General features: G+C 40.4%; 1 protein-coding gene and 1 long non-coding RNA gene across 3 annotated transcripts; one reads left to right on the forward strand and one right to left on the reverse strand.

The window, feature by feature from the left end:
- Positions 1-523: 523 nt before the first annotated feature.
- On the reverse strand, positions 524-15,183 carry prdm11 (PR domain containing 11). The gene is made up of 7 exons (XM_022210136.2): positions 15,040-15,183; positions 13,954-14,010; positions 12,200-12,459; positions 12,052-12,119; positions 10,873-11,060; positions 6,257-6,751; positions 524-5,133 (listed from the first exon to the last, which is right to left on the reverse strand). Exons 2-7 carry the CDS (start codon positions 13,979-13,981, stop codon positions 2,978-2,980), a joined length of 3,195 nt encoding a protein of 1,064 aa, XP_022065828.2. The 5' UTR covers positions 13,982-14,010; positions 15,040-15,183; the 3' UTR covers positions 524-2,977.
- LOC127535000 (uncharacterized) lies at positions 6,700-14,655 on the forward strand. 2 transcript variants are annotated; one of them, XR_007943644.1, is made up of 5 exons: positions 6,700-6,822; positions 9,011-9,119; positions 10,883-11,066; positions 12,185-12,408; positions 13,923-14,655. It is a non-coding gene; the product is annotated as an uncharacterized LOC127535000 (long non-coding RNA). The 2 variants fall into 2 exon arrangements; XR_007943643.1 differs by having other exon boundaries at positions 12,185-12,347.
- Positions 15,184-15,452: the final 269 nt, after the last annotated feature.

Here is a 15,452-nt window from a genome sequence, read left to right on the forward strand (position 1 = left end):
TAAAATATAACAGTTTAAAAATGTGAAATAAAAATGACAAAAACTTTCAAAAATTGGCTTAAATAATTATTATCAAAAGTTTAAAAAATGGCAAAAATATAGTCTAAAAATATATGGAAAAAATAGCAAAACTTTGAAAAATAACTAAATATCAATTTAAAAAATATATTCAAATATTAGTAAAAAAATTAATATACTTACCTAAATAATAATAAAATATGTACATAAAGGCCAAAAAATTTTAAATACATAGTTTACAAATAGTTTAAAAATATGAAATAAAACCCAAAAATCTATTTTTTGAAAATACAAAAATATCTATTTTTTAAATGAAAAATAAAAAAATAATAAAAACAAAAACAAAGAATATTAATAAATTGCCTAAAAATATATGAAAAAATATATTTTTTTAAAAATTAAGAAAGATGTTTGAAAAATAGCAGATTTTTAATTTTGTTTTCTAAAAAAAATTGTGAAATAATGATAATGACATGTTCAAAAAACATAAAATGAAGTCCCAAAATGTCAAACCATTCTTTTAATTTAAGCATAAAAATTTTATTTAATCAACATTTTGCAAACAACAACAATCTGCCCGTCTTTCCTCTGACAGCTCATCATTTTTCCACGTTTATTTCTGCATTAAACACCGGCAGACATCATCATTATAAAACACCAGTTAGGAATGTGCTAAAAAGCAGCAGCCGATCATGCAGTTTTTAAAACTTATATGAAGCTTTGGCAAAGACTGAAGTTACATCCAGACATGAAGCGTCAGTGGAAAAACATTTGCTGCAGTAAACATCTAAAACGAGCAGCGTAGCACCTTTTTACTTTCGCACCGTGCGTCATTCAATCGTTTTGGCACAATCATGAAATTCAAGAGAAAAATACCCTCTTTAAAAACAGGCTCGAAGCATTTACAGTATGTACAGAGTGGAGCGGGGCTGACAGCATTTTTAATAGAAATATAAAGCCTCTGTACATCTGGGTTTCTTCAGGCACACTGAGAGCGGCTCACAGCACAGACTTTTATTTTGACACTGACTGATTGTTCGCTGTGTGTGACTGTCTGTTGGCTGAAAAACAAGAGCTTCGTTATGGAGAGCAGCAGAATCACCGAGAGAGTTCCAGCATCATGTCCAGCTCAGCATTACGACACGGGTTGACCCTGAGGACACACATGTAGAAACAACACAACCACGACCACACACTGTGGTTCTTTGCATTATTGAGTCCAATTGTTGTCTCTTTGTGGTTGTATTGTGTCTCTGTCCTTAATTTATACCTCTGTGTAGTCATTTCTTTGATGTAGTTTTGTCTCTTTATTGTAGTTTTGTGTCTCTTTGTTGTAGTTTTGTGTCTCATTGTGTCTCTTTGAAGTTGTTCTGTATCAATTTGATATTGTTTTAAATCTCTTGGTGACCGTTATGCATAGGGCTGGACCCGAATATCCCGAATATTCGTTCGCTACGGTGGTATCCGGATATTAATTTTGGTATCCGAATATTCGCCCCCCCCGACACACCCCCGGTCGGTGTTACTGTCTTCCCTCCGCCTTCGGCCCACATCGGCTCATATCGGCTCATCCCGTTGTGTGATCACATAAACATATACACATATGTCTATGTGATCACCCCCTCCTCCCCCCAGACAAAAATACGAATATTCGGAGCTCGTCTCTTCCCTTCGCCTTCGGCCCACTTTGGCTCATCCCGCCATGTTCGGCTCATCTCGGCTCATCCATTCGTGTTTCTTACCACCACCCGAATGGCCGCGTGGCTGCCGACTCTGACCTCACGCTTCAATTCGTTGCATAAACACAAGACAAGATGCGGAAGACCTCCGCTGTTTGGGAATTCTTCAGTTTAACTGAAGACAAAACGAAGGCAGTACTGGGAGACCAGACGAATGGATCCAAATATTCGGGCCGTCTCCACCACATAGATACACCCCCCACCCCACCCCCCGTCGGACGTTACGAGGCGGAACAAATATTCGGATATTCGTCTTTAATAGGACCCGAATATCCGGAGACCAGAAACCACAACTGGGCCAGCCCTAGTTTTGCATCTCTTTGTCTTAGTTTTTTGTCTCTTTGTGGTCATTTTATGTCACTTCGTGGTTGGTTTGTGTTTCTGTCCTTGTTTTGTGTTTTTTGTAGTCATTTTGTGTCTCTTCGCTTTTGTCTTCTATCTCTCTGTTATTGTTTTGCGTCTCTTTGTTGTTTTGAATCGCCTTGTCCTTCTTTTCTGTTTCTTTGTGGTTATTTTACACCTTTTTGTTGTGATTTTTTTCTCTTTTTGTAGTTCCTCTTTAAGTCCATTTTTTGTTTTTTGTTGTCTTTATTTTTGTTTGTCATTTTGTCTCTTTGATGCCTTTTCCCATATCTTTGTCGTCATTGTGCAATTAAATTGCTTTTCTTTGTCTATTTGCATCACTTTGTTGTAGTTTTTTTAATCTCCTTGAGACTTTTTTTGTGACTCTTTGCACTCTTTTTCCCTTGTGGTCGTCTTGTCTCTCATTTATGGTTTTTTCGGTCGTAGTAGTTATTGTTTTTCTTTGTCATTTTGCGTCTCTTTGTGTCTCTTTTGTCTCATTAAAGTGTTGTTTGGAAGGTGAAGCCTAGAGAGGCGCCATGACAAGTTGGACTCTTGTCTTAGAGGTTTGCCTTGAGGTGCACAGCAGAACAATGGTGGCCCTACAGACCTATTGCTCATAAATACCCCGTTATGATGCCCCTTTGATAGACTTGTTCCACTGCAGAGAAAGCAGGAGTCAACAGGGGACATGCAGGGATTTATTTTATGTTCAGACTTCTTGAGTAGCTTTGGTGAAGCTTGCATTTCTGGACGTTGTACCATTTGCTTTCAGTTCTTTTCAATCCTACAAACTGTTCGGAATAACTGAATCTTTCCATGTATGTCTGGCTGGCTGGACACCAGTTTGTGGTTCCAGTACGCTGCTGGGTTTCCTGTCAGATGTCAGGGTAGAACTCTGTGTTGACGTCGACGTTGTGCAGGACCGACTTCTGATCCGACATCCGGTTCAGTACCTCAGCCGAGAGTGAGTAGCTGCTGCCGGACTTCTCTTCGAACCAGCTGTCCAACGCTCGCTTCCCGTCAAAGTTGGTGATGGGTGGCCCGTTAACGGCCACCGTCAGCAGGTCGTTCATCTGCTCCAGGGTCAATCGGGAGCGGTTGTTCTTACACATCTTCTGCAGAGACCCTCGGCCTTTATCGCAGCAGGCCGTGGAGCTGGGCAGCACCCGGACCACCTGCATGATCCGGTTCAGAAGGGGGAACCGCTGCTTGTACCTGCAGATGTGGCCGATGACCTCTTTGAAGCTGTTCATACTGTAGTAGTCGGCTTTAAGGTCCTTCCACTCGACCACCAGGCTGTCTCTGGTCTCCGTCCGGGCCTGGAAACCCTCCTGACCCGCCAAGGGAATCGACTCCAGGTGGTTGAAGATGGTCTGGATCTCCTCGTCCCCATAGGCCTGCAGGTCCTCGTGGCTGTGCGGCCACGTGGACAGGTCCAGCACTCGGCAGGCTTTGGCGAACGAGCGGCTCTGCAGGTCCAGCCTCTGAGAAAGGATGCCTTGGCTCCGGTTGCAGATCTTCTCTCGGATGGACTGAAACTTGGACTCAGCGACTCGCAGGTTCTTCAACGCGACACCATTGAAACTTTCTCTGAAGTTCTCTTCAAACTCCTGCAGGTATTCTCCAGGGCAGTCCACCAGCTGGCCGATCTCCTGGATGGCCTCCTCTAGCTTGGCTTCCACCTGCGACACAAGAAGATACTCCCCCTGGAAGGTGAAGGCCAACCGTGAAAGGACAGCGATGATATCCAGCAGGAAGTAAATAAGTTTGACTGACTGGTAGTCCATGAGGAACTGGAGGAGGGTGAGTGCGATAGCTGAAGCATCGGCCCTCTGTGTCTGGCTGCTGATCTCCTTCAGGTGTGCGACCACCTCCAGGTAATCCTTGATGAGTGCGTTGAGGACGTTTGGCTCTCCGATGATCCAGCGTATGGCTCTGATGTCTCCCAGGAACTCCGTCTCCTCGGACAGCGTTGGAGCTGTGGATCGCAGCTCTGCCATCATGCGAGGGGAGTAGCGGTAGAAGCTGAGCAGCTGCTTCAGGTTGTTTTCCAGGTCCTCCAGGCAGGACAGATCCTTCCCGCTGATGGCGTCCAGAACCTCCAGATGAGGCCGGTGGATCATGATAGGAAGGCAGAGGATCCAGGGAAAAGTCTTCTGGACAGCGATGTACAGGTTTGCCCTCATCCCTGAAGAAATGTTGGTCCCGTCTACGCCCAAACCAACCACCAGCATGTCCTGAAACCGGAGGCCGAGGACGCTGAAGGCACGATCCATCACCTGGAGGTACCCGTCCACACTGGCCATGCTCAGTCTCTGCAGGGACAGGAACTCCGTGTTGGGGGAACCCTCATTGGTCATGAACTGGACGTAGACAGCCACCATGTCGGAGAAGAGATCGTCATTTTGTGCGTCCATGATGACGCTCAGGAAGGGCGAGAGGCGCATCTTCTCAGCCAGATCCTCCTTCAAAGCCCTGCCGATGTGGTGGATGAGGATCTGACAGTCGCCTTCGTTCATGTACTGGTCCACCACTTTGAGCTCGCACTTCTTCAGCAGCTCGGCCAGCGAACGGAGGTCGGAGAAGGGCCGCCCCTCCAGAGCCAGGTGGTACGCCGCATTAAACAGCAGCATCATGTTCTTACACATTTCCTCAGTCTTCTCCGGATGCATACGCAGCTTGTACAGCTGCAGACACTTCTTGTGGAGGTTGCTCTGGCTGTGCAGCTTGATGGTGTGGATCTTGAACTGCTTGGAGCCGATAATGAAGGCCGAAGTGCGTGACGACTGGACGGTGTACTGGCGACAGACGTGACACCACATCTCGTTCAGGGTCGGCGAATAACGGAGGAACCAGAATTTTTTCAGCCACTCCTGCTTGAAGCGGCGAATCCGTCTGCTTCCCACGGACGAAAGCTTTGACGAGTCCTCCGGAGAAATCACCAGATCTGCTGTGATGGACTCATCGGCCGAGTCCACGTCCTGGTCATCTTCATCCAGAACCACCTGAGTGGGCGTCAAGGGCTCCATCCCTGAAAAGACAAACTCTGTCAGATTCTTTTCAACAACATAATCAAATCTATTCACACCTTAAAAAACAACAAAATAAAATCTGGCAGCAAGAAATAAGTCAATAAGAAAAAATAAGTGAAAAAATGGTGAATTACTGTAATGTTCATTGATGTGCAACAACAACTAAACTTTGGTTCTGTGGGGCAAACTGAAATATTTCAACAACAGTTTGGACAAACTGGACAAACATTCAAGGTCAACAGAGAGGAATCCTACTGACTTTAGTGATTTCCTTATTTTTCAGCTTGAAGTTTCAGACTTCTGAGGAAATATCTCAACAATTGTTGGCTGGAATGAGTTTAATGGTGTTCAGAAGATAGATTTAAATGACTTTGGCAGTTCTCCAACTGTTCATGTAGCATCAAGAACAGGTCAAACTTGTCACTTATCAGTAAACCCCCCATAGACCCTGGCTTATCATCTTTTACCCTAGAACTTGCTGTTTGATTTGCTAAACATAGTTTCTTTTTTTTACATGCCCAAATTATGCCATTTATCGGCAAGAAACTGTAAACACAACCAGCGTTGTTGGATTTTCAACTTTCCGACAGTCCTGGAACTAATCATGTGTAAGGTATGGTTTTGTTGGGAGAATTACTCAAATCTGAACTTAAAATCGTGACATTTCATCAAAATCTCTTTATTCTACATGTCTCATTTAATGTATCGACCAAAAACACACTCTTTGCTCGAACCAGATTCTGCACCAACAGTCACGTAGCTAAAATTTGAGGACTTTTCGGCTGAACTGCAGGCTGTGCAAGACATAAAAATGTAAGAAATGTAAGTAGCAAAGCATCTCTGATGTGTAGAATCACATTTTTTTTCTAGCATTGGTATCACCAGTGGGCCTTTGGAGCTGTTGGACATGTTGGTCCCAGGTTTTTCTCAGGACTTTATGCTGCTGTGAAAAACGAGCCAACACTGAGGAAAAAGGTGACAGGCAAAAAAACACTAAGAAAGTGGTGAGGAATCAGAGTGTAACACCAAATCTACAGATCTTTATAGTAAGATCTTCAAAAAAACAAACAGCTGTGTAAATAAAAAGATGAAGACTTGCTGTCTTCCTGAGTGCTTCCTCACCTTGGAAGTCCTCGATGGGCCCCTGTTCGGGATGCGGTGGACCTTGATCCAGTAGGACCTTCTCAGGTGGTCCGGTTCCGTCGCCCTTTCCTGCCCTGAGGCGGCTCAGCTCCTCCTCCAGCTCCATGATCCTCCTTCTCAGCTTGACACAGTTGGGGCAGAAGGAGGTGGAAGGTTCCTCTCCGCTCTGGTTCTCCTCCTCTTTCTCCTCCACCTTCAGGTCAGGAATGTTGAAGCTGCTCTCAGACGAGTTGAACCCGAGCATCGGCAGCTTACAGTCTCCAGGGAGGCAGGATCTAGACCGGGAGTCCTCCAGAGAAGCTTCCAGGACGTCTTTGAAGATCAGGTCGATCTTTTTCCTCTTGGCCGGAGGCTGACCGTCCGAATCCTCGCTGGGCTGTTTAGTGGAGCACAGTTTTCCCTGCAGAGCTGACTGCAGGCACGGAGATTTGAAGTCCTTCTGAAGTTTGCGCAGCACTGCTGGATGGCCAGGATCTGGAATAAAACCGTTTTATTAGTTATTTAAAGCTGCAATTTGAAGAAGACCAATGGTCTGAGTCAAGGAGGTTGGTTCTCAAATAATCAATCAACCAATCACATATTATTTATAGATTTCCTTTCATGTTAGAGCAAGTCAAAGTGCTTTACAGGTGACTGAAGGGCTGATAATAAGACAGACTAAATGAAAACTATTTGAGACTAAAGCACACGCAGACTAAAAGATGGTGAAACAGCTCCACCTGCTGGAGAACAGCGTTTATGGAGTTATTCAACCTGAAACCATCACATTTTTAGAACAATTTCTGTTCTGGATGTGCCTGAACATTTTAGAGCATAAAACGTAGACATTTGCAAAGATATCTGACGAAGTTTAGCTTAATATATCAAACACTTTCCTAGACAAACTGTTTATAAAATTGCCCATTGATTCATTTTTAGCAGAGGTTCTCGAGCATTTAAATTTTATGTTTGAACAACAATATCTCAGGAACTATTAAAGTTTAAAAAAAAATTGAAATTTTCACTGTTGTTTCTCATCATGCCATTCATTCAGAGTCTGTAATGTTGGACAAGTAGACTAAATAGTTGCTGATTATGGGTGAGAAGTAATATGAAAAAGATTTAAGCCATTGTGAAAAGTCTCATCTTGGAGCTCATACTAACAAATAAACTGATAATGCAGAAGTCAACTAGTGATATTTTCTGAACCACATGTAACTGCATGTCACAATAATACAAAATAAAACATGAAGAAACCTTTCTAGTGTGAAATACCTGGCCACAAAAACCAAAACAAAGTTATTTTGTTTAGCTTTCGTAACTAATCAAGCAGAAATGACAAGTTGTGCTACAAAAACCAAAATATTTCTAGATAGTCTGATCCAAGGAAAACAGAATTCTGAAGTTTCCACATGATTTTCAAAATATTACTTAGAAAACATGTTTTTAGGGGCATATTTTTCATTTTCAGACGGTTGATGCTACGGGTACGGACCCGTACCCGTAGCATCTGTACTAGAGGTACGGACCCGTTAAGGTCACCGAAGAGCTGGCGCCGGTTAACTACTATTTGCTGCACATTACAGGCAGTTTATATGAAAGACTTTGACGGCGAACATTGTATAATTTAACCAAAAATACACCGTCTCCTCTCACACTTTAGACATTGCAGTTTTTACGCTTTTCGACGCCGTGTATAAATTGTTTGAAGTCCAGTTCCTATTAATTAGTTTACCGCGTTCAGTGGTGGAAGCGGCTGACGAACTCCATTGCAAATGTTCCCATTTAATTTCGGACGCTAATTTACAAGATAAAGTTAAGGATGTCGAATATGAAACAAACACTCGTGAATGGTGAGGAGCAGCTCTTTAATTCGGCATGAATTTAAAAAACCCACAAACTCGATTTACTGTGATATTGTGAGATTTGTTTGTGGTATGTGGTATGTAAATTAGCCATTCAACAGAGTCCGCTAACATTAAAGTGACTGTGACAGTGTCTGTGTTGACAGACGCAGAAAATACGTCAGGGTTTTGTTTAGGTTGTTAATATGTAATAGTCTGTCGCTACTTTTGAAGGTAAAAAAATACTTTTCGTTTGCTGGCTGTTAGTTCCGCCATTTGTGCTTTATTAGAACAGGGTCACGTGAATAAAAAGTTTTGCTATTTTTAATAGTAGTGCTGATTTCAACCCCCAAATCGCTGTCAGTGAAAAAGTCAGATAATGATATTTATAAGACATTATGCATGATAGAAAAGAGAACAGCAGATGACTGATACGACAGGCTCGGCACGCAGATTCACCTCGAATCACGGAAGCGCCTTCATCACTCGGATTACGAAGCCGGTCCATTAATATTTATGTACGTCGGATTACCAGCCAATCACAAAGCGCGTTCATCAGCCGACTCATTAATATTCATGTACGTCTCATTAATATTTATGATAAGGGAAAGTGCCGTATCCGTCGGCCACAGGCTACGGGTACGGGTCCGTATCTGTAGACACTACCTTTTCAGACAGATGAACAGTGAAAATTTCATGCTTTTTTCTGTATTTTCTCTTGTTTCGTCCACTTTTTGCCTGTGAAACACTTTACCTTACATTAAATCTGTATGATGTGATGAGGCTCTGTAGAAATAAACTTTCTTTATTGCTGAACATAAACATAATAATCCTGCCGCCTTTCAAACAGCAGCTGCAGAGCTGAATGTGTGGATTTACTGAGGAGAGTCTTTCTGCTGTATCCCTGCAGATCACAGGGACATGGACACTGAGCTGCAGACCAGAATAACTCCTGTAACCATGGCGACTGTACACAAAGACGGAGACAGCTGTAGCCGAGAAACACTGAGAACACAAATGTGCGACTGAAATGTTTTGTGACTAAAACTAAATCCGACACCTGCTTCGTTCCTCCCATAAAGACGGATGTTCGTTTTGTTTGGTTTGTTTGGTGACACCTGAAAGTGTCTCAACATCTTCCTGGATCTACTGTGTTTATGATTTGACAAGGTGCAGTCAGAAAGTTTGGAGACTGTGCCAATAAAACTCAGAAACTGATATAAATTTGGCTGAACTGTCCCTCTGTACAGCAACACACCGCTCCCAGTGCTCCTGCAACACTTGTGAAGTTACCCAGAAGCTCTATTCTAAATAAATGTTAAAAATCGTCTGAAAAACTGCATCAAAATGACAACTTTTTAACTTCGATTTCATTTTGGGGTGATTTGTGACAGTTACTACTTGAATATGTTGCACGACCGTGACACAGTCCCAGAACCTCTCGAACGCATCTCGTACAGCTTCCTGTTCTTATAAAAACACCGCCATCGTCAATGGAAAGACACTGTTAAGGACGTTTGACATGGAGAGACTCACACATACACTACCATTGAAAAGTTTGGGGTCACTTAGAAATGTCCTAATTTTACAAATAAAAGCATTTTTTTTCAATGAAGATTACATCAAATGAATAATAAATACAGTCTAGACATTGTTAATGTGGTAAATGACTATTCTAGCTGGAAACGGCTGATTTTCAATGGAATACCTCCATAGGGGTACAGAGGAACATTTCCAGCAACCATCACTCCTGTGTTCTAATGCTACATTGTGTTAGCTAATGGTGTGGAAAGGCTAATTGATGATTAGAAAACCCTTGTGCAGTTATGTTAGCACATGGATAAAAGTGTGAGTTTTCATGGAAAACATAAAATTGTCTGGATGACCAAAAACTTTTGAACAGTAGTGTAGGTCACCTTTAACTCATTTATAGCAATTTTAACTTGTATAGAGCAACTTCAATTCATTCTCACTACAAAAGTTTGGGGTCACTTAGAAATGTCCTTATTTTTGAAAGAAAAGCGTTTTTTAAATTAAAGATAATAATAACCCCAAACCTTAGAACAGTAGTCTATATGGATGTGAATGATGTGCAATGTTTCGTACAACAGCATTATCAGTAGCGGTTTAAAAGTGGCATTTTCTCAAAAAATTTGCACCAGTTTCCACCAATAAATGATTTTGGATGTGGTGTTTTAAATTAAAAGCACAGGAATAGTTCAAATTTATTGTTAACTTATAATGTTATGTAACTTTTTATCTAATTTCCAGCCAAGATTCAGTAGAAATCAATGGTTTTCATGGCTCTAACAGAGTTAAATCCACCTGTTACCTCTATAATAATCAGCTCTCTGGTTCCATCCACGGCTGCAGCTCCTCGGTTTAGGTCTTAATTTGAACTTGGCTAATGCACCATGCTGAATGTTGGGACCAGGCAGAGCTGTGCAGGAGGGTCAGGGGGCTCGATCAAGTCTTAAAAACTGTTCCTCGCTTTCTATTACGGAGCTCTAGAAGTGAATGAATGTCTGGGTGACCCCAAACGCTTGAATGGTGGTGTCTATTAACAACATGCAGAAAAATGGACTAAATGGACTCAACAAAGAGACGACACTGAAACGGTTGACTGGGCACCGTAAATATGGCTGACCTCATAAAGGCCTTGTAGCTGTAACCTCAGTAGTTAGATCTTGTTTGTTTTTTCTATGACAACAAATTGAAAAGCAGTGAAATTTAAGTCAAAAAATAAATATAAACATCTGATGTCTGCCTCACCTGCGTCCAGGTTTCGGTCGATGCTCTCCTGAGAAACGCAGTGGAGTCGTTGGATGTAATCGTCGCTGTACCAAACCCTCAGCTTCTCTCCGGCCTCCAGCTGCCGACAGGCTCTGAAGTAGATGTTCTTGCCGTGCTGGAACGCCGTCAGGTTCCTGTCGCTGTCGTCCGACGAGGTCCGGACGAACCTGCAGGTCAGACAAACTATAAACACTGATACACCGACACTGGAACACATACGGCGACATCACATGCTATAGATATTTGAAGTTTTTACATTTTTATAACCTCTCACTACTCTGCTCATCATCTGTAGAAAGATGTTTCTCCATGCTGAATGTATCTTCAACAACTTGCTCCTCTGTTCACTGTTTCTAAAGCCATGCTGCATTTATTTTATTCATGCAGCAGCTTTGATTTTCCTCTCAGGCTAAAATTGTACAAAATAACCTGAAATGTGACCAGAATGACATAAAAAATTTTCCAAAATTACTCAAAAAAATTGTCTAAAATGAACCGAAAACTGTCCAAAATTATTTGAAACTTGTTCAGATGGTTCAGTGGATTAATGTGCTGCAACTGAGACTGTCTTCCCTCATTATATTCATTTATTGTATTGCTTTTATGTTGCTAAACTTTATTATATTCTAATTTTAATCATTTTATTTCTATTTAAAGTATATTCCAGCTGTGAAGCTTATTTATACATATTTCTATGCTATTTTAGCAAGTTTTTAATCTCTTAAATAATCAATTTCGGAGATTTCTTGAAAGACAACATGTCTTTTAAACCCGTCTCCAGGTTTTGAATTCAAAAAAGCAATTATTTAATGTTCTGCCGGTGTTACAGTGCATGCTATGACCTGTCAGATTGTCTTACAGTGAACATTTGATATTAAAATAATGGAAAAGTTGAAACAACAGCACATTGTTTGTTTTGTGTCTCCTGTAGGTGTACCTGAGTCATTTTAGTCATTAAATCTACAATTTAAATGACCAGTTGTGGCATTTATATGGTTAAAAGAAGTCAGATTGCTAAATAGAAGTTAGATCTTTATAAATGTGTTCAGTTATCGCACTCGTAAAATGGAAAAAAAGACATTTGAGCATAAATTATTTGCCATTTTTTGCACTTTATGATCCTTGTGGATGCTGAGTTTTGATGGAGTCAAACTTCACCTCATCCAGTTGGCTTTGGTCTCATCGCTGCCATCGATGGACTGATATGTGTTGTTTACATCCACAATCTGAAAGACGACAACAGAAAACAGACGTCAAACATGTTTAAAATCAGGCTAAATTCTCCTCTCAGGCTGGTTGAACTCACAATCCAGGAGAAGAAGCCGGAGGATTTGTCTTTGGACACCAGCTCCCCGTCGTACGGACCGAACAGCGCCCCCTTTGGGATGGTCGCATCCAGGCAGCGGACGTCCACCTCGTCCCCCTCAGTGAAGACCTCCAGGCCTGACGGGACGGTGAGCGCTGCCCTGTTGGTCGTCCCTGGAACTGCAGGAGTGTCGGGGACGAACAGCGGAGGTCCGTGGGTCGGACACTCCTTCTGGAAATAGTCCTGACAGTCCTCACAGACTGGAGCACAAACACAGCAAATATCAGTTAATATTTATTTAGAGGACGAAATAATCTCATTTTAAATGGGTTTCAAATGTTTTTTATGTTGATTTTAAATTGTAACATTAGATATTCCATGCTAAGAAATGTAAATATTATTTATTCTAATGTAAGTTGTGTCACATTAACTTTCTTTAACATTAGTTTATTAACTGAACATTATTTCTTATGCTATCATTAGTTTTATCTGTGCTACATTCTATAATGCAAGTGTAGTTTTTAGAAGTAACTTTAATGTGCTTTATGTACTTTCTTTGCTAAAAAAATTCTTATCTAAGTACTATTCTTTCCAGTTTTGAAGTGGTCATTAGTTTTTTCATGCCAGCATTAGCTAAAGGTAGTTTTATTCAGGCTGATGTCAGTTTCATAACATTAATAACATTTTTTTATGGTATCATAAACTTTATGTTTGTTTCATTATATTGATGCTAGTTTTTTATGCCAACATTTTTTAAATTTATGCTAACGTTGGTTTTACTATGCTAACATTAGCTATATTTATGCTAACATTAGTTTTATTTTGCGAACATTAGTCTTCTGTGCTATCATTAGTTGTATTCATGCTAACGTTAGCTCTATTGTGCTAATGCTGGTTTTATTCTGCCAACATTAGTATTATTTATGCTAATGGTAGTTCTATTATTCTAACATTAGTTTTTTTATGCTAATGTTAGTTCTATTATGCTAACATTAGTCTTCTATGCTATTATTAGTTGTTTTAATGCTAATGTTAATTTTAATATTTCAACATTAGTTGTGTTTCTGCTGACATTAGTTTTACTTATGCTAATCTTAGTTTTAATATTTCAACATTAGCTGTATTTATGCTAAAATTAGTTTTATTTATGTTAATGTTGGTTTTACTATGCTAACATTAGCATTAATTGTGTGTATGCTAACATTACTTTTACTTATGCTAATGTTAGGTATTTTATGCTAACATTACTTTTTAATGCCATCATAATGCTAATGTTAGTTACAATATTTCAACAATAGTTTTACTTATGCCAATATTAGCTTTAATATGACAGCATTAGCTTTCAATGCAATTATAATGCTAATTTTAGGTACAATATTTCAACAATAGTATTACTTATGCTAATGTTAGTTTCAATATGCTAACGTTGGTTTTACTATGCTAACTTTAGTTATATTTATGCTAATGTTAGTTTTATTGTGTGAACATTAGCTTTACTTATGCTAATGCTCATCCTATTATGTTAGCATTACTTGCATTTTTTTGTTTTGTTACCTGTTAGCCTGTTCTTTAGCATCATCACTGCTAACAGTTGCAGTTTCTCACTAGAATAAGCGTCATACCAGCTGTTAGCCAGAGCAAACAGGCATGTAAAATGTATGCAATGCCATAAAAAACACTAGCAACAAACAGATTATTTCTAATGAGTTAAACTTGTTTTCAGGAGAACCTAAAGAGAATGAAGAGGAGCTTACACCAGAGGTCCAGCGGCTGATCGCTCATGATGGAACCATGTTGGAGATTCAGCAGGTCTGAGGAACAAACAGAAAATGATTGTTACTGAGTCTGGAAAATAGCAGTGAAAGGTAAAATTATAAATAAAAACCCAGCTGTGTTCCATATAGTCTTTATATTTTGGTTTTAGTAAATCTATTTTTCTGTATAATCTTCATATTTTGTATTTATTCACATGACAGTGTTGTCAATTATTCATTTGACTGTCTGTGCTCTGCATAATCTTAATTATTTTAGTTTTATTACATATATTTTTGATATATTATCTCTATAATGTGGTTATATTAAATACATTTTCTACTCTGACAACAAACAGAGACAACTTTAGTATTTTCTAATTATAAATCTATGTTATATACGTATATACCTAAATTATAAATCTATGTTCTGTTAATCTCCATATTTAGATTTTATTACATACATTTTCCAGGATCATCTCCATAATCTGGGTTTATTAAATATATTTTCTGTTCTGATCATAGATAAAATAGAAAGATAAGTTTAGTGTTTTATAAATATAAATCCAACTCTGTGTTTTATATAACATTATTTTTTGTTTAATAAATACATTTTTTCTGCACAATGTTCATATTTGAGTTCTATCAAATGTATATTTCTGTATAATGTTAACATTTTAGATTTATTAAATATATTTTTCTGCATTTTCTTCATATTTTTTCTTTAAGAAACATATTTTTCTGTATAATCTTCATATTTTAGCTTTATTAAATATAATAATAATAGGCTACGTTATTCTCCATATTTGTCATTAATTAAATAATTTTCTGTTCCCGGACAGAAACTCTGCATCCTGCTCAACTCTCTTCTCTCTGAACCGTAAAACGTTCAACTAAACTTGACGCTAACTTTGCGGGTGCCCAGCTGCCGGTTAACGGGAGAAATTAGCGGATTATCGGCGGTTTGCGGCGGAGCTCCGACCTGCGCCACGATTTCTGAGCTCAGCTCCGGTCTGCAGGCTCCTGGCAATCTGCCTGCTGTTTTCGGAAGCCATTTTACTGGCCACAGTGGCCACCGAACCGACCCACCTGGTGCGGAGACGCGGCGGGGACACCGACCCTCTGCCCCGGCTGAAGCCCGGCTCTGCGTCGGCCTGCCCGGGTAGCCGCTCTCCGAGCCCCGGCCACTGGGCTCCGGAGAGGCAAAGTTTGGCGTCAATTTTCGCAGCGACTCAGTCGCCTGCTCGAGCTGTGACCACCATGTTTTATCACAGGAAATGACATGGAAACACGGAAGAAAGCAGCTGCGCAAAAATTAAAGTTAACCGGCTGAATTTGGAGGCTGCAGGCCGGTGAGAGAGGACGGAGGCCGGGCAAGGAGCTCCGGAGGGCGGCCCGGGAAGCTGCGGCTCCTCCTCAATGTTCCTCCGGAGAGAATCAGTGCAATAAACACAAAATCTAAAGTTCAGACTCACTGCAGCTGAAAAACTCCATATTTAACA

The sequence above is a fragment of the Acanthochromis polyacanthus genome, chromosome 8, assembly GCF_021347895.1.
Source record: "Acanthochromis polyacanthus isolate Apoly-LR-REF ecotype Palm Island chromosome 8, KAUST_Apoly_ChrSc, whole genome shotgun sequence".
In the NCBI taxonomy this organism is placed as follows: domain Eukaryota; kingdom Metazoa; phylum Chordata; class Actinopteri; family Pomacentridae; genus Acanthochromis; species Acanthochromis polyacanthus.

Excerpts from the sequence above, each read along its gene's own strand:
- prdm11 (XM_022210136.2), bottom strand. The coding sequence starts at position 13,981 with ATGAGCGATCAGCCGCTGGACCTCTGGT. Across the intron at positions 11,061-12,051 it reads ACCAAAGCCAACTGGATGAG|GTTCGTCCGGACCTCGTCGG; the intron begins GTGAAGTTTGAC and ends TCTGACCTGCAG. Across the intron at positions 5,134-6,256 it reads GCCCATCGAGGACTTCCAAG|GGATGGAGCCCTTGACGCCC; the intron begins GTGAGGAAGCAC and ends TTGTCTTTTCAG.